General features: G+C 36.2%; 1 protein-coding gene across 6 annotated transcripts; it reads left to right on the top strand.

Moving 5' to 3' along the window:
* The first annotated feature begins 2,880 nt into the window (after window positions 1–2,880).
* LOC106711694 (WD repeat-containing protein 44) lies at window positions 2,881–17,935 on the top strand. Of its 6 annotated transcripts, none has more exons than XM_045679533.1 (19): window positions 2,881–3,061; window positions 3,622–3,784; window positions 5,506–5,630; window positions 5,934–6,022; window positions 6,474–6,569; window positions 7,785–7,946; window positions 8,725–8,852; window positions 8,960–9,074; window positions 9,164–9,310; window positions 9,430–9,589; window positions 9,808–9,953; window positions 10,659–10,788; window positions 12,891–13,007; window positions 13,372–13,449; window positions 14,076–14,277; window positions 14,809–14,940; window positions 15,379–15,756; window positions 15,843–16,436; window positions 16,753–17,935. In XM_045679533.1, the coding sequence occupies exons 1-19, from the start codon at window positions 2,994–2,996 to the stop codon at window positions 16,891–16,893; spliced, it is 3,171 nt and encodes a 1,056-aa protein (XP_045535489.1). In that variant the 5' UTR covers window positions 2,881–2,993; the 3' UTR covers window positions 16,894–17,935. The 6 variants fall into 6 exon arrangements, with proteins under 6 accessions (XP_045535489.1, XP_045535488.1, XP_045535492.1 ...); XM_045679532.1 differs by having other exon boundaries at window positions 10,656–10,788; XM_045679536.1 differs by lacking the exon at window positions 7,785–7,946 and having other exon boundaries at window positions 10,656–10,788.
* The last annotated feature ends 664 nt before the right edge of the window (window positions 17,936–18,599 follow it).

Below are 18,599 nucleotides of genomic sequence, written 5' to 3'. Positions count from 1 at the left end.
GTGTGTCTTTTACAGTCTATACTATACTCAAATAATGTTTATTCTACACTTATACATAATATGAACAATAACTAAGTGAAAGTTTTTCGACGTGTACTTAGAAATTAAATAACCTAATTAATGTTATTTCTTACGGATGGATGTTTTTTAGAAGATATCTCCAAAACGGCCCAACGGATCTCGTTTAAATTTGGCACAGATGTAGAACAGTCTGGAAGAACACATAGACTACTAATTATTATTTTTTTAAATTCCGCGCGAACGGAGTCGTGGACGAGAGCTAGTGATAATATATGTGTACGAATAAGTCATATCCCATTTATAACATACGACTATACAGGTTAAACAGGAGCTATACAAGTGACTGATACAAGGGTTCCGTAGAATGATAGGACTAAACGTTAATGCAACATAGTAAAAGAACCCAGTAATAATAAACAATTTGATCAAAAGTATTGCATTGATCAAAGGCTTTATACATTTAGAATTCTTACTACCGAACCCAGATTTGTTAAGTGGTCACAAAAAGAGCATCTTAGTGTATACAAGTAAACATTATACGTCTCTGTGTATCAATTGATACGGTAAATATCTATGTTTATTGCTAGTTATATATGTACTTACTACAATGATATCGTTATTATTTATCTCCGAAAACTTTTATCTTCCAGTCGCTTGAGAATTTGTAGGAAGTCTTTATTCGCTTGATTGGTTTTACTAACAATGAAACACGTAAGCGGAACATTGTAAAACCTAGTGAATTAAAGGTATTTTAATTCCAGATATTTTCGTTAAAACTCGATGGTAAATGAATAACTTATTTGTATCAACAAAACAAAACATAGCAATTGAATACAGAATCAAAGATGAAAAATTCATAACCGTAGAAAAAATCAATTGATTTAAAAAAGGGGTTCCCAAATTCCATTGCAAATTCTCACTCTGTCTTCTTCTATTGACCTAAGTCAAAATGAAAAATAATAATAATAACAATAATTGATCTTAAAAATACATAATTTGGCCATGGGGATCTGTGGAGAAGGTTCATTTTAGATAAGGGGGTAACTTGTCCAAAATAGTTTGGGGATCCCTGATCTAAAACTATCAAAAAATTTGGTTTTTGATTTGCTAAACGCTTGACCTATAAAATTATCATTATTCCAATAATTAAAGTTTAGTCGTTAATTCCTATATTAATTTACGCAAATACATGTGATATACTAACAAAGTATACTCGTACTAATGACCATAAGCGTCGGTTACTACGTCACACAATGATTCAGTAACGTTTTTCCCCGTAACATTTCGTGTCTCTTAGCGGACAAGAGGCCGGCGGGATTCGCTATTCATTAAAGATAATCGCCTTTTCCTCTTTTGGTTTTTAAAATTTCCAATAAAATTGTTACCTCATAAAATCGTAGGTATTTCTTAGGAGTATCAAACGGTGTCATTTATTTATAAGACAATTAAGTTAAGCTAGAATAGCGAATCTACGATTCAAGTTGATTGTTCGGACTAAAAGATACTCAATGTAGTTCTACGTAGTTGGAAATTAATAATATCTCTTCAAGAAGTATTTGAAGTTATCAGCTTGTATGAGTACATTGTATGACATTAGCCTGCCTCAATGCCCTCCACAATATGTTTCGTTCTTTTCAAATTTCTTGGCGTAACAAGGTCACCGGCGCTCTGCGCTTTGCTCTCCCCTATACCCCACTACGCCCCGTTTCGCCGAAAATTGTTTTCTGTGTTCGCGCGAAGTTAAGAACAGCTAAGATATCTGAAAACTACTGTCCTTGCATACTTTTAATGTGAGTACGATAAGATATAGCACATTTCCTTTACCATAATCTATATCTCGTATTTATATCACTTTTAACCTACGTGTTATCTATGCGCTGATGTCACTTGATACGAAACTCACGATGGTATTTACCAGTAAGCCCATGACTTGCATTCGAGTCCGCTCCAATCTAAAACAACCGAGTACGAAGTTCAAAGAAACTTCTTTTCGATTATGTTATCTGGTATCTATCTTGATATGTATACGTTTTAAACAAATTAATTTATTGTTATGTAACCATAGCAGTTGCGCCTGTTATTAAATACATAATATTGTTTGCTTTCCTTTTAATTGCATAAAATCCGTTCCGATTTAGACGGACCGTTCAGATCAACGAAATAGCCATAAACATAGATTAGGAGTTAGGACTTTGCGAAAAATCTTAACTTTGATGGACCCTCATTTTATTCTGAAGACGAATAGTGCGGACAACGATCATTGTCTGATGTCTCATGTTACCTTTGCCTCGTACGGGTAACGGCGTGCCTACAACCGTAACGTTTCTATTGTGCCCCAACACCAGCCTTACAACAGGGGGTACTAGTAATTAACGATTTTTTTTCTTCCCTAACAGGAATGAAGGTCTTATATTGAGGCTCAGCCTAGATCAAGGCTAGTGCAAGTCAGCCGTAACATCAATATCTATCCTCTAAGTTCTAAGTTCTGAGAGTACTGGAAATAATAAAATAATAAAAAAAATACTTTTTGAATGCTTATAAAAAAATATGGTAATTAATACCAGCGATTTTATTTAAACAATAATAGCTAAAGTTAGCTTTATGAGCACGACTTTATAAATAGATACTTAACAATGTAAAATTTTGCATTCACAATGGAATACGTAATAAACAGTATGATCAACCAAAAATAATTATAATGAGCTTACTCAGCACAGAATTTTTAAATTGTATTTACTAATTTTCATTTAAATATATAATAAAATGTGAAAATACTAAATTGAACAGCTGTTTTAAAACTGTTACCAATCAACAACTGTCAACTGTCAGAACAAATTTAATCTGTCAATTTGATAAAATGGCAGTAGTAATCTTTAACTTTCATTGTAAATAATTAATAATTGGACGATGTTGTAAACATACTGTGTACAATATAAGATCTACATCTTGTTACCTATTTTATAAGTAACATAATGGGTGACAGCAGTGATTCGGAGGAGTTCTACGACGCCGAGGAATTCACACCCATCAAGGGTTCAAAGTGAGACAGTGTTTATTCTTTCACATTCTTTATATATTATTTTTATATAAATCACACAAGAATTGAAAGGAATATTTTGTCGGTGTTGCATAGATACTGAGAATGAAGCCTACTTGATATGTACTAGCAGTTTTTTTTTTTATATTTTCAAACAATATGGCATTCGTTTTTAAATTGCAATTATATCATAGTTCAATTTTTTATTTGTCCTTGATTGCTATTGACTAACAAAAAACGGTGCACCTTTATGTTAACAATCCATAGACATTACATATAATGTAATGTAATCATGTAATGTTACATGTAAAAAAAATATTGTTTCACAAAATCTTTGCTATTAGATATAGTATGATTTCCAATAAATATCCACACTTTAAAACTTTATGAGACAGTTAAATACACAATATTTCTCAATAAAGAGAATAGAATTTAAATAATGTCATTAGATGACCAATTCAATTAATTTTATATTATGTGACATTAATTGTTTTGTCATTTCTCTCTATACATCCAATTAGAAAAAGACGATCCTTATCAAAATTAATATTTATTAATTTTAGGAGGTCATCATTATGTAAGAACATAAATGTGACTGATGGTGGTTCTCCAATCCTGAAAGAGAAGGTTCCTGTTGTAAAGCCAGAGGAGTTGCCACAACCAACCACACACAGCACACCTGCTGTTGAAGCCAATATTGAAGATGACAGGACTAGTGTTAAAAATGTAAGACCTCTTTTATTGCATTTGTAATACAAAATGGCTGCTTTATATGTGATCTTTCTTGTTTTACAAAGTTTAACCTCTGCACAAACTAAAATAAAGTTAGATGTTTATAGTAATACATATTTATGTATCTAATCTACATAAGTAGTTTGATAGTAGTAGTCTAATCTACATAAGTAGTTTAATAGTTTGATATGTACTACCACACCTATATGTAAGTAACACAAATGTTAATTTAGGTTTCATAAGTAGCCATTGTTTAAGGATGTACATTTGGCACCTAAGTGCCCCAAGGTTTAAGACAATACATCTGATTTCGTCACTATATTATGTCAAGTATTTTAGTGACTCATATAAATTACAGAAAACATTGTTTCTTAAATAAAGACCTTTGTTAAATTTGCATTGAAATGCTTCATATATTAGTGGCTTTCAACTATAAGGATATAAGGCATGGAGATATTGCCATTGCTCGCATTCACTTTGAAAAAATATAGTTAACTTATTTTAAAAAATGTGTTAGTAGTAGAACTCTACAGTTATAGAAAATTTCTGCAAATATTGATACATATTTGTATATTAATGTGGTTGAAAATGTATTGTTTCGTCAACTCAAATATGTCCCCACCGAAGAGTTCAGAGACAACACTAAGTTAAGGGTGGGTAGGACTTAGTCAGTCATGATGGCTCAGTGAAGTTTGATTTCGCACATATCTTTGATTTTTTTTAAATGTGTTATTACCAATTAGTGGTAATAGTAGGAACTTCCTCCCTTCCCGGCCGCAGATCCAGAGGCAGACTCAAAACTAGATGGAAAGATGTAGTACTAAAAGACATGAGTGAGTGCCAAGTATCAGATGAAGATGTAGAGGACAGAGTGAAGTAGAAGGAACTAAATAGGAAACCAGACCCCACCACCATGTGTGATATGAGCTAGGCAGAGAGAGTAGTAGGAACTACAGTTTCCGAATTAGGACACTTTGGGACATCTTTTGTGGGATGGCAGGCCATGGGTCACTAGTCAACCCTGCGGACCAAAGAACCTCAGCAACCCTTTGATGTTGCTGCTGTTCTTCAGAGAGCTCGGCGAGCAGAGATACCTAATCCTGTAGTCGGACATTGCCGGGCAGTGTTGTATTATGTGATTTGCTTTTATCGATAATTTTTTACTATAGTTTTTCTTATTATAGGTCTAATTATTAGTAAAGTCGTGTAATTTTTTTTTTTAGTGCAAGTTATATTTCATGTTCCACTTAACTGAAGACTAGTTAGTTGGTTGGATAATTACTTGCATAACTTAAGTTGTAAGTCATTACTGCGCCTGCGCACGTACCTCTATTGTGTGAGGTGCGTATTTTATTTATGTAATGAAATGTGTATAGAATTGAACGAGTGTATATTGTGTGAATAGTTTTGATTAACTCTGATTGTAAAATTTTAATTCGATGCATTTTTGAATGGAAGAAAATACACCTGTAGAAAAATAGTTTTATCTTTGAAAAAAGGGACATATCAAAATTATGTTTATGTGAAGGTGTTTCACATGTGGAAACTAGTAACTTGTACATTGAACATAGTAAATTGTAACTGTCCTATTCTTAAGCACTATTAAGGCTGGCAATTCATATACCTAATTTTATATGAGAATGCCATTATGGAGTGGATCAGGTATTAATCGCTGGCATGTAACAATATTAATGATTTCAGTGGATCTTCCCCAGGTTGTTCAAGGTCGCAAGAGGTTTCAAGAGCTGCGGCGCTGTATGCAGACTGAGGAAGAGGACGATGGAGTGCCTGACACTGCGCTGCCCTCCGACCATACCTATACACTGGAACATCCCTTCAAGTTAGTAATAATTATATTTATTAATTAAAAAAACGTCCATACATCCATCTATCCATACGTTCAAACATTATTTTTTTAGCCAACTTCAAAAAGAAGGAGGTTATCAATTCGACTGTTTTTTTTTTATGTGTGTTACCGCGAAACTCCGCCCCTTGTGGTCCGATTTTGATAAAAAATATTTTAATCGAAAGGAAGTGCTTGCAGATGGGTTCCATTTTTTTGATTTTTTATAAAATTAATGGTAACATAGTGTAAAGTAAGAGAAGCGTAGTGTGAACTGAGGTGAGGTTTGTATTGTTGTAGAATAATATCTCACGACACAATGAGCCTGCAGAGCATGACGTCACTGGGCCGCATCGGCAGGATACTGAGCGGCGCCGCAGAAACACATTGTGAGTCATTTCTCGTTCAAATATCTATGAAAAATACTTTTTTTTATATCATAAGGTAGCAAACGAGCAAACGGCCACTGTTAAAATTGTTATTTTGTTTGTTTATTTATTTTTAACTTTTCTAAATTAGTGATTACAGTTATTTTTTGCTTTTTAAACTGTACGACCCTGTAAAGTTGAAATAGCAAATTTACTACAATATTATACATTTTTATGTTGTTTTTTTATGTGTTTTCAAAATACGATTAATTTAATTATTATTTTTTTTTGTAAACAGAAAAGTTGGTTTACGTTTAGCAAAAAAATTTACAATAAATTAAAGAAAATGTCACAAAATACTTTTTTTATTAATTTTACTTACTTTACAAGTTACTGAATCACTTTTATGTAACATGTTGTTAATTTTATTTTTAGCAACGAGTATAAAAGATATGAAAATACGATTTTACAGCAAACTTCCGTGACCTCGTCGCACCTTCTGCGTCATCGAGGGAACCATCAACAATATCCGATGACCCTTTAGCATCAGACAATAGAAGTCAGAATGGTGAGTGACGTCACACATATCAGCTTATTATGTCATACTAACAAACAGAATGTGCTATTGTTGCATTTAATTCATTAAATATACAACTTAGATATAGTGACTTACAAATTATATGACGGCTCAGAATTCATTACAAGGTCTTAAGGTTCATCTTACTAATATTATAAATGCGAATGTTTGGATGGATGGATGTTTTTTTGATTTCAAATAAATGTAGAACATAGCCTGGAAAAACACATAGCCTACTATTTAATTTTATTTTTATTTACGTGGTCGGATACGCGAGCGACAGTTAGTTTAGATGGGAATACATGAGAGCGCTATACAGCTACTGACGTCATCGCCGGACAGTTACAACTATATGTACGAATTCCGGATTATGTCTAAATGAACCTTTTGGAAATGTATTTTAATTTATTTTTATTAATAATTCATTTGATATTTTATTTAATACTAATATTACAAAGAGTAAAGATTTGTCAGTTTGTATGCATTGAATAGGCTCCGAAACCACCGAAACGATTTGAAGAATTCATTTTTTCTTTCACTGTTGGTGGTTTTCACTATCCTCGAGTGACATAGGCTATATTTATTATTAGATTTTCTCAAATTCCGAGCAGAAGGAGTCGCGGAAGTCTGCTAGTATTTAATACAAAACATAAAATTAAATTTTTAATAAAAAGATAAAATTTATGTTTTTAGAATATTTTTTTTAAATCATAAGTCATAAAATGTAGACAGATGACAAATTATTTAATTCAATTTGTTATCTGGCTACATTTTTAAACTATAATAGAAGCATGTTTAATTCAAAAATCAATAGCTGTTCCATTCGGTAGATACTACATAATGTTCTGAAAGTTATATACAATGTGTGTTTTGTACATTCTAAAACAATGTACATATGCAAAGCCTGTAATCTCTGTCAACTCCCTAACGTATCCTTATCCTACCTAATTCCCAACATACCATGGTAGATTAACGCAAACACGGAATAAAACTTGCGCTAATCTACCGCCATCCATGTTTCCATCCCTCGTGTCATTGGATCTGACTCGCGCCAGATTTTTTCGACTTTCGATATGTGGAGGAACGCGCCGTATTCTTTTTGGTTTGATATGACTAGCTCCTCTCCCCTGGTCGACTCGACTCCGTAGGGCTGTGACGGCGGTAGTGATAGTTGTGCGTGTATGAAGATGGGTTGTGTTGTTGAAGCGCTGGCGACGTCCGAGCCGGACGTGATAGCCAGCACGAAGGCCAACAGCCTGAAGCATGCGCGCGCGCCCGCAGTCGTGTCCGTGTCCGGTGCGCCCGCCCCGCCCGCCCCGCCCGCGCACCCCGCGCAGCCCGTCGCGCCGCCCCGCAGGAAGAGGCGCGGTGAGTGCACCACCTCCCATCCCCTCCAACTCTCCACTTTACACCCTCCACCTATCACCTACCACCTTACACCTACCGCCCGACCCAGTACACAATTAATATTGAAAAATTATTTACGTTTGTAAAGTTTTTGTGAGTGCAGTTTTGAAAGCTAACTTTAATTCACTACATTACTTTTGTTGAGCTATTTCATTCATTCAGCACATCTTTTTCTTATTAAAAGTAGTAAAACACTTTATTGTGTGTTCCTTCCTATTATCATTTGAAGTAATAATTTTCCTTGTAGCATTATACGTTAGTTTCTTACACCGCCCCCCCCCCCCCCATAGAGAATTATAACATTTTAGCTTATTGATTATTTTAGATAGAATATATTTTCGTATTTCTAACTACATTTGTTTCATTTATTATAGAGGACGTAGTTTTAAATTATTTAGGTCAATCTTCTACTAATCTTGTCTATACGTTTCATGCTTTTGTGAAAAAACCTATGTATGTTATTTAGTTAATATGTCATCAATGCTACTATAGTTAGGGTGAAGTGTAACTAACCTAGATATAATATTTTGACTATTTAATATGTAGGGGTAATGTAGTATAAAATAGATCTCAACCTTTCCTTGCCTAACTCCAGTAGTATTGTAATTATAAGCATTATTTGTAAATAGATGTACACTTGTAGCTGAGTGAGGGTTTTTTGATCGTAAGGGGTTTAACAAATGGGGGTTTTAAACCGTCACATGTAGTGTTACGTAGTTTACGTTTCGTTATGGTGCAGACAAGGTGCCGGGTTCTCAGTCACAGTGCGGGGAGGGCGAGGACACGCGCAGCGTCAGCACGGCCGGAGATGACCCCATCTACCCTCGCCGTCCCGACAAGCCGCAGCTCGACGACCTGCTGGTACAGGTACATCCTGAAATACGACATTGTTATTTATCGAATTTAAAAAGCTTTCGGCATTAACTTGGTGTTATAGCATGTGCTAAGTCATAGAGATTTTGATTTCCTTGCAGCCTCCTCTGTCACACTCTTTGAACCAAACGATGGCGCTACCCAGCCCCGCCAGCACCATAGAGTCTCTGACCAGAGAGTTCCAGGATTCCTTGGAGCTCTCGCAATCTAAATATGGTAAATTATTAAAAAAAAGTAGCCAACATTAAGATGTCAAATTTGCTACTCTGAAAGATATGACCGATCAGACTTAACACGGTTGTCAGGTAACGATGTGTCGGGTGGTGTCAGTGCGCGCGAGTGTCGCTCCTCGCGGTCCAGCGAGCGCGCCAGCGGCTCCTCGCGGTCCAGCACTGCGCAGCGTCCTCCGCATCTGCTGCACTCCGTCCTAGACATCAACGAGGCAGTACGAGGTAAGTCCACCTCGAAGGACCAACTTCCACATACAATTCTCCTCTAGTCCATCCACATTTAAGTTCAATAGTGTAAAAACATTGGACCCACGTTTTTAATGACATAGTATATAATACAGGGGAGTGTGTGGTGCGCGCGCAGGATGAAGAGAGAGCGCGCAGCAACTCGCGCACGCATAGCGAGGGTCGCGCGCACGCGCACGCGCACCTCACCGCGCATCAGCAGCACGCCCAGCCCGCTGACATCCAGCAGACCAGCGCCAGTCTCGGGCACGCCAGGTACGAGGAGATTTACAACACCGTGGGATAAAGAAATCATCCGAGCAATCTACTGCCTTTACCAAATCGTCAGCATTAAACTTACTCTCGATTGTGTAATATAAATTAAGAGAAGTATTTTTTACTATATGTCTGCATTATCTCCACCTTTTGTTACAATATATTGTGATCTCTATTTTTGAAAGAGAGAAGGAAATAGATAATACATTGTACTGTAGGAAGAGTGTGGGGGGGCGCACGCGGCGGCGGTCTGCCGGCGACTCTCCGACTGTGGCCCCGGCGCTGCGCACGCGCTCCTCCTCCGGACACCAGCTCAGCGACATCGAGATCCTCGAGCAGGTCACCGTGCTCAACCTCGACACCGGTAACTATATACATACCCAAATATAACGATAATTTTAAGAGATTATCATCATCTCCTTGACCTTGTCCCACCTACGTATGGTAGGTGCACCAAGTTTCCATCCTCCAAATCAATCTGTTTGCCGTCATCTCCATTGTCACCCCCTTCTTTATCATGTCATCTTTCACGCAATCCATCCATCTCTTCCTATGTCTTACTCTACCGGTGTACTTCCACACTCATACTTAACGTTCTCTTTGCCACATGCGATTCTTCCCTCCTCATAACATGCCCATACCACGCTAACCTTTTACTTCTATCTATATATATAAAAGAAAGTCGTGTTAGTTACACTATTTATAACTCAAGAACGGCTGAATCGATTTGACTGAAAATTGGTGGGCAGGTAGCTTAGAACCAGGAAACGGACATAGGATAATTTTTACCCCGTTTTCTATTTTTTATTCCGCGCGGACGGAGTCGCGGGTAAAAGCTAGTAATAGATATACAAAGAGATACAATTTATAATTGTTAAATAGATTCTACGTCTCTCTCTTTCTCTTACACTCTCTCTATCAAGTTCTATTTTTATTTTGTTTTTCGTCAATCTTTAAGTTTTCCGAGTCTCTTAATAGAGTCGCTTTGAATCTTCTTTCTGTGGGTATCAATTATGAATATATGAATGGACAGTAGATGTTCTGATTGTGATATAAATATATTTTGCAGGTGAACGTATGCCGCTGAGTGTGGCGGAGCACAAGCTGCCTCAGTGCATCAACCCGCTCAGTCTTCACATCATGCGCCTCACCTCGGAGTACATCAGCAGCGCCAGACCACAGGACGATGACAACACCAGGTACACTATCGCCAGGTTTTACTTTAACTTAGCGCCATCTAACGAATAATATCTCGATTTATATTGTTTTTTAATCATCACAGATTATATATATAGTGTTACCTGTTACCTATTCTAATCATGTTTAAGAATTTTAAAATATGTAAATTAATATCGAAAAATTATCCTTTAAAAATACTTTTATTTTTGGTCGCATTGTAATTTATGGGGATGGGTCGTATTAAAAAATATAGAATCATAAAACTTCTTGTAAATTAATTATGCACTAACTTCTTTACATTTTACATCGTCACTACGTCTTCAAGATCTTCTACATTAACCCCTTTTTAGCCGACTTCAAAAAGAAGGAGGTTATCAATTCGACTGTATTTTTTTATGTGTTGTAGTTTAATCGAAAGGTTGCAGATGAGTCCCTTTTTTTTTAAATAACTAGAAGACTAGTAGATTTTGTACAGTCAAAACACCTTTTATATTCTGCTTTGGCGGAAGTTCTATTTTCCATCTTTTATTTTATTTTTAATTTCTAATGAATTTCAGGCCAACTATTTTTCGTTCTTAAATCCTATATAAATAGATAACCCTTGTAATAATAGTTACAGATCTCATTTCACCTCGCTACGACCTAGACTTTTTTATTGTTAAATGATTCCTAGTATTTAAGTCATAAACATTATTAAGTCCATGTTTTATCCAGGATTTTTTTTTATTATTAATCTGTGATCATACTTTTAAGATCGTATATATATTTTTATCTGTTTCTTTTATTCTAGTTATTAAAAAATAACCTTAAATAGAAATATGAATTTTCTATATTTAATTCTACCTAACATGCATGAATAAGTTTAATGATAAATCTAACGCATGCGGGTAAATTATTATTGTAAATAAATAAAAAAATGTGGCATGTAGATAAGCTCAATTTCGACTAATTTTATGTATGTATGTCGATTTTTTTTAAAATTTATAATGAAGTTAAATCTTTTCACTTTAAATTTTTCCATCGGACTCGAAGGACCATTTTTTTTTTTCAATCTAAACGATCAATATTTCTTAGTTATTGATGTCACTTCCCTAAATTACATAAAGTCCTTTCATTCTCGTGTTTTAGCAATTTTATAAATGATATTGTCTCGCAGTCCACAGACAAAACCAAAGAGCATATGGCGCAAAGGTCTGCACAGCTCTGCGCTGCGCCTGCGCCGCTCCCCCTCCGCCCCCCTCAACAACTCCCTCCTCAGTGTTCACACTAGGTTTTATAACTACCCTACATTTTACTATCGATGTTGTCTATACATTGTGACTCTTTTAGTTTCCTTTATTTTCTATATTTTTTCTTTTATTGTATGAGCTAAGTACTGTCGCATAGTTAGTGGTATTTATCTTGCTTTCGTTGTACTAATTATGTTTTTTGTATGTTAACACTAGCAGTACATAGAAGGTACTTTGTTGTGTATCACCCGTTTGTAATATTTGCGGGTGTTTCGACTGATCAATCGGCCTAAAGGGATTTTTTGATGTGAAACATCTATAGGATCACTTGTAAACCGAATCGTTGGGTTGGCGACGCTTGCCGTGGCGACGGGTCGCCAAGCTATACTGAGGTATACATATATGTATATATTTTATGTGTTTAGTTTAATAATATTGAATATTTAATATTACTATTATTATTATTATTCCACATATTTATTAATTTTCTGATTTAAACATTTTTCTTAATATTATTATTATAATTACTATCATTATCATTGCCATTTCCATTGCCATTGTCATTATCATTATTACTATTATTTATTTAATTATAATATTTAATATTTTATGCACATTACTTGTACACACACGATGTTTCACATCTGCCAGGCATCCCATGACGGCTCACAAGTTTTTTTCCTATTGGGCCAATTAAATTCATATTTCCTAATGGGAAAAATCACATTAGACCGATTGATCGGTAGTACGATCGATCCAACAGGAAATATGTTTGCTGTTTGCTTCCTATTCTTTGGTAGTGTACATTATACTATAAGCTTTAAGTACATTTAATGTCAGTATTATTATAAAATTTAAGATATTTTGAGGTTATTATTTCACATTTTTCGCAGAGAAACCGATGAAGAGAGTGAGAGTGTTTGTGTGGGGGGAGTGGAGGACGAGACGAAGGAGATCAAACGCGAGTCAACAGACAGACAGACAACCGCTATCAGGAGAAAAACTGAAAAGTACGTAAATACATATATATAATGTTGCAAAACAACACACATCTCACAATATATAATATGAATATAATTTATTCTATTGTCAAACAAAATTATGTTTTAAAGCACTTTATTTGACAATATCCATTAATATCTAGTGAAAAAGACCCTTATTTTCGGTGAACAGGTTGAGAACGTTTATTTCCTGCCCATTTAGGTTAAATTTCATTTGATCATTACGCAATTAGGCCGATAACTTGTAGCAAACTCGTACATATGTGCTAAATAATAGCTCTTATGGTGACTTGTAGTACGATGTTAGATCCGGAGTGGGAAACGAATTAATTTCTTTGACTGTAAAGTTTTCAACGTGGGTTATTTGATTCAGAGTGCTGATGAACGATTTAGTGAAGTGTCACTCGCACGACAACATTAACAGGCGGTTGACTGGCGCGGCCAACTCAAGGTGACCCGCATCACATCACTAACGTGCTTCTGACAGTTTGACGTTTTCCTTTTGACAGTTTGACATTTGACACATGTCTTTGCAGTTGTGCCAAATGCGTTGCGGTTTACGCATTAATTTTGTATGGATTTTGCCTTTGTTTAAGAGATTTTTTTTTATTACTTACACCTTACCGTGTGTTGTGTTGTTTTTTTTAAAAGGCTAACGCGTGACTTAGCTTTTGGAGACTGTTTGGAAATTGAACAAATGCAGTTACACAATAGTGTAAAATTATTTGCTTTGAATATTGCTGCTGCTTTTCAGATCTACATAATTCATTTCAACTACATCACTTATAAAATATGATTGTGGACTATTTTATTTTATCACAGTATTGCTTTATGTGTATTTTTTATTAAATTATATACCTTTGTTCCAGATGTGTAATTTAATATTATTAATTCCAAACACGTCAAAGTCAATTACGACGATTACTTTAATTTTAGTTGTATAAAAGTTTCATGAAAAAAACAATCTAATTTAAGAAGTGGTATTAATTTAATCAGTGATTGACGTCAGTGACAGCTGTCATTGTCATTGACGTCAGTGACAGCTGTCACTGTCACTGACGTGAGTATCGTGGCTAGGTTGAAGCGGTTCTTCGGCAGCACTGTGAAGCGTACTGTGGACGCCGCCAAGTCGTTAGCTCAGGAGGTGTCACACGCGCGTCACAAGGAGGACGTGGCTGACATCGCGGATGACGTGCGCGGTGAACATAACATCAAATTGAAAGCGTCCAATTCGCACAAAGGACCTTATGACTTTGACGGATGTGTGCGACATGTGCAGGTATTGCAGCAGTGTGAAAATTTTCCTTTAACATGTTACCGTAGGTTTCTGAGACTCTCTATAATCTCTATTTAAAACATAAAATCATCCCATTTGTGACAAAATAGAGAACAATATTTTCCAAACGGGGATTTTGGTTTCGATAACCCACGGTTAGGTATTTTTGTTAGAAGTTTCGAAAATATAGTTCGTGATAATGCTTACGTTGACGGAAAACTGAGATCGTATATCTTTTTGTTGATTTTTCAGCAGCGTGAACAATTGCTTTATCTAGTAAATTCATATTTTGTTTAACAATTATTTGACATTGAATTCGCTTACAAAAAGTTATTGTCTTTCCCACTAAGAGACTTCATACTGTCATACTAATATTATAAATGAGAATGTTTGGTTGGATACATGTTTCTCATTAGGTATCTTCAGGACGACGAAACGTATCTAGATGAAATTTTGCATAGATGTAGAAGCGCAGTCAGAGTCGGGGGCAAAAGTTAGTGTTAAAGTAAACCGTGGTACTCGTGTATCGTGCAGGAGATGGGCAGTGGGCACACGGGCGCGGTGTGGTGCTGCAAGATGAGCGTGTGCGGACGTCTGCTCGCCACCGCCGGCCAGGACAGACTGCTGCGCGTCTGGGTCACACGAGACGCCCACCACATGTTCCAGGTACATCCCCCCCCCCCCACACACACACACATTGTACACTCGCGCACAAAATACTATACTGACGTATGCACAAGTGTTGTGTTTACATTTTTGTATAGTTAGGGATCTTCGCGGTGTACCACTTACAGGGAAGCTATGAAGTGCGCAAACTACGGCATATTAATAAAAAACAATTAGTCGTGTATCACTGACTGACTTTTTTGTTCGTACAGTCACGTTTAAAATGACTATTGTTTCTAATTCGTTGTTTCGATTACGAAATGTTCAAACGACTGTCGCTTTGACGGTGGAATACCGACAGATTCCCTGATAGTACATAGTACACACATGTTGATAAGTTTTTAACATACGTTGGCATTATGTACATTCGTGCATAAATTCTAGAACAGTGTCGCGAAAATGTTTACGTACAATTCTAAATAACGCATTTTTCACCAGGACATGCGAACAAAATACAACGCGGAGAAGAAATCCTCACCGACACCATCTCAGGAGTCTTTATCCCTCTCCGCCCCTCCCCCCAGCCCCGAGGCGCCCCTAGGACCCTCCGCCCCCTTCTGCCCCAAGCCCTTCTGCGTGTACTCGGGCCACACGTCGGACCTTCTAGACGTTTCCTGGTCTAAGAACTACTTCCTCCTCTCGTCGTCCATGGACAAGACGGTGAGGCTGTGGCACATCTCCCGCGGGGAGTGTCTCTGCTGTTTCCAGCACATCGACTTCGTGACGGCCATCGTGTTCCATCCCAGAGATGACAGGTACTTCCTCTCCGGCAGTCTGGATGGGAAACTGAGGCTCTGGAATATTCCCGATAAGAAGGTAAGTGCTGCTGATGGATTCATTTAAGGCATCTTTTGATTTTTAATCTTGATTGTTGTAATTTTAAAATATTTATTTATTCACAGGTTGCGGTGTGGAATGAAGTTGACGGCAAAACTAAGTTAATAACCGCAGCTAACTTCTGTCAGAACGGCAAGTTCGCAGTCGTGGGTACTTACGACGGCCGCTGTATATTTTATACAACGGACCAGCTGAAGTACCACACTCAGATCGACGTGCGCTCAACACGAGGCAAAAACTCCACCGGCAGGAAGATAAGCGGCATAGAACCCATGCCTAACGACGACAAGATACTGGTCACATCTAACGACAGTAGAATACGACTCTACGATTTGAGAGACTTGAATCTGTCTTGCAAATACAAAGGATACGTCAACGTATCCAGTCAAATTAAAGCCTCTTTTTCTCACGATGGGAAATATATCGTCAGCGGATCAGAAAACCAATGCATTTACATCTGGAAGACTTATCACGATTACTCCAAGTTCAGTTCAGTGAGGAGGGACAGGAACGACTTCTGGGAGGGTATAAAGGCTCACAATGCGGTGGTGACTTGCGCCGTGTTCGCTCCCAACCCTGATCACATGATACGTATGATAGCGGAGAGGGAGGCTGAGGCCAACATGGCGGACAAGACCCCAGAGGAACGAGAGGAAGCGGTGAGTTCATATCGAACTTACAAACTATATCAGTTATAATATTAAAAGACCTATAGTACAAAGCGACAGGTCTTTTTAACCTGTACTCTAATGTATATAGGACTTTATTTTTTCACTCAGTATACTAATATTATAAAGAGTAAAGACTTGATTGCTTGTTTGTCTTGAATAAGCTCCCAAACTACTAAACAGATTTGAAAAAATTCTTTCACTGTTGAGAAGCTATCCCCCGGGTGACTAACTATATTAATAAGTTTTTTTTAAGTTGACAAAGTTTCGGGTAATTACTAGTTAAATAAAATGTTTATGTCAACAGAAGGCGGCGGAGGGTGGCATGGTGTCATCCTCGCAGACTGGGCACGTACTAGTGAGTGCAGATTTCAACGGCTGCATCAAGGTGTTTGTGCATAAAGCCAAGCCCAAACACAGCTCGCTGCCCGCCTCCGCGCTCGCATAGCACGCCCCCAGCCCCGCCCCCAGCCTCGCCCCCGCCGCCTTCTGTCTGCAGCTGCTGAGATGTCACAGGTAACACACGAACATGACTCGAGTGTAACATGAAGTAACGCCCACGTCACTTACTCGATTGTAACATGGAGTCACATTCAGGCAACTTAAACAAGTGTAACAAGATTTAACATCAATATAACTTACAACATTGTTACAAGAAACACCCAAGTACCTCATTCGAGTACATGTAGTAGTGAAATCTAGGCACTTTACTCGAATGTAACATGAAGTAATTACCCACGTGACTTACTCGAATGTAACAAACGTGATTTACTCGAATGTAACATGAACGTAACTTATTCGAATGTAACATAAACGTGACTTATTCGAATGTAACATGAACGTGACTTATTCGAATGTAACATAAACGTGACTTATTCGAATGTAACATGAACGTGACTTACTCGAGTGTAACATGAACGTGACTTATTCGAATGTAACATGATCGTGACTTACTCGAGTGTAACATAAAGTCACACTCTACCGTGTTGTAACAAAAGGTGATGGAACAATTTAATGGAAAAAAATGCTTAAATTTGAAAATTTATATCTAACTAAATAAAGTAAGTCAACTGATGAAAATTAGTTTTAGATCTGCTGTTTGTAGAAAAATGCCTTTATATAAATGAAATTAATTATTTTAGACACTACAACATGTAATTAAATGCAAGTTGAGATTTGATAGAAGAAAACTATGTAAATATGTTTTATTACAGTCTTATGTTTAATATCTTTTATATTATGGAATTCTTTTGCTTTTATTATTTATGTATTTTTAAAAAGTATGGACCTTGATTCTGGAACTCTGAAGTTTGTAATAGCCAAATATACTGTCATATAGAAAGTTATCCGACAAAAAAACCCTAAAATCGATCTCCAATTGTCCAACCAACAATTTGGATATTCCAGAATATGAACAAAGTTCTCCAGTCATATCTAGATTGAATATGAAAAATCTACACAAAGGGACTATTTAAATAACCCTAAAACAACTCTGAGTATGGCAATAAATGTTTGTTACAATAAAAAGTTGTAACAAATAGAGTGTTACAACTTTTTATTTCAATAAAAATTGCTCTTAACTATTCCAATTTAATGGTTTCTAATAATTACCGTGGGTTTCCACTGCATAAAAACTTACACAATTTTTTTTTTTTCAAAGGAATGATAGTTTTAATGAGTATGACAAAAATGTTCTGTTCCATTCTTTTTGAAAAGAACTGAGTTAATTATTTTTCAGTTTGTGTAAAATTGAAAGTCTCTGATAAAGAGCCGACCAACAAACTAATAACGCACACATATTTTGTGTATTTTGAATTTATTTTTATTTAATTTACTATTACTAATGTTTTCTTATTAACAGTAAAATTAAACACAATACACTTTTTTTTGTTATTTCATTGTTATTGTATGATAGGTTTGTTTTAATTTTATTGTCACATCTCACGCGTATAAAATAAGTTCTTGCCTTAAATGTGACTTTATTAAGTGTAATTTTTTTTATTTAGTATTGTATTTTGTATAGAGATCACGATGCCATTGTATTATCAAATAATATTATATTGTGTACGTTTAGATCGCATTTATCGCAAATAAAAATCGTTAATTAATTATGTATTTTTATTTCTACACACATGTGTAGTGCACAATTTAACA

This window comes from Papilio machaon, chromosome 9 (genome assembly GCF_912999745.1).
Source record: "Papilio machaon chromosome 9, ilPapMach1.1, whole genome shotgun sequence".
NCBI lineage: Eukaryota > Metazoa > Arthropoda > Insecta > Lepidoptera > Papilionidae > Papilio > Papilio machaon.
Note: the sequence above shows the minus strand (reverse complement) of the source record. Positions and strands in the feature narration are given on the sequence as shown.

What these genes read in the sequence shown, in the direction of transcription:
- LOC106711694 (XM_045679532.1), top strand. Translation starts at nt 2,994, where the DNA reads ATGGGTGACAGCAGTGATTCGGAGGAGTTCTACGACGCCGAGGAATTC. An exon ending in CAGGACGATGACAACACCAG is followed by an intron (nt 10,789 to 12,890) that starts GTACACTATCGC and finishes CATTTTTCGCAG; the next exon opens with AGAAACCGATGAAGAGAGTG. An exon ending in ATCAGGAGAAAAACTGAAAA is followed by an intron (nt 13,008 to 13,371) that starts GTACGTAAATAC and finishes TATTTGATTCAG; the next exon opens with AGTGCTGATGAACGATTTAG.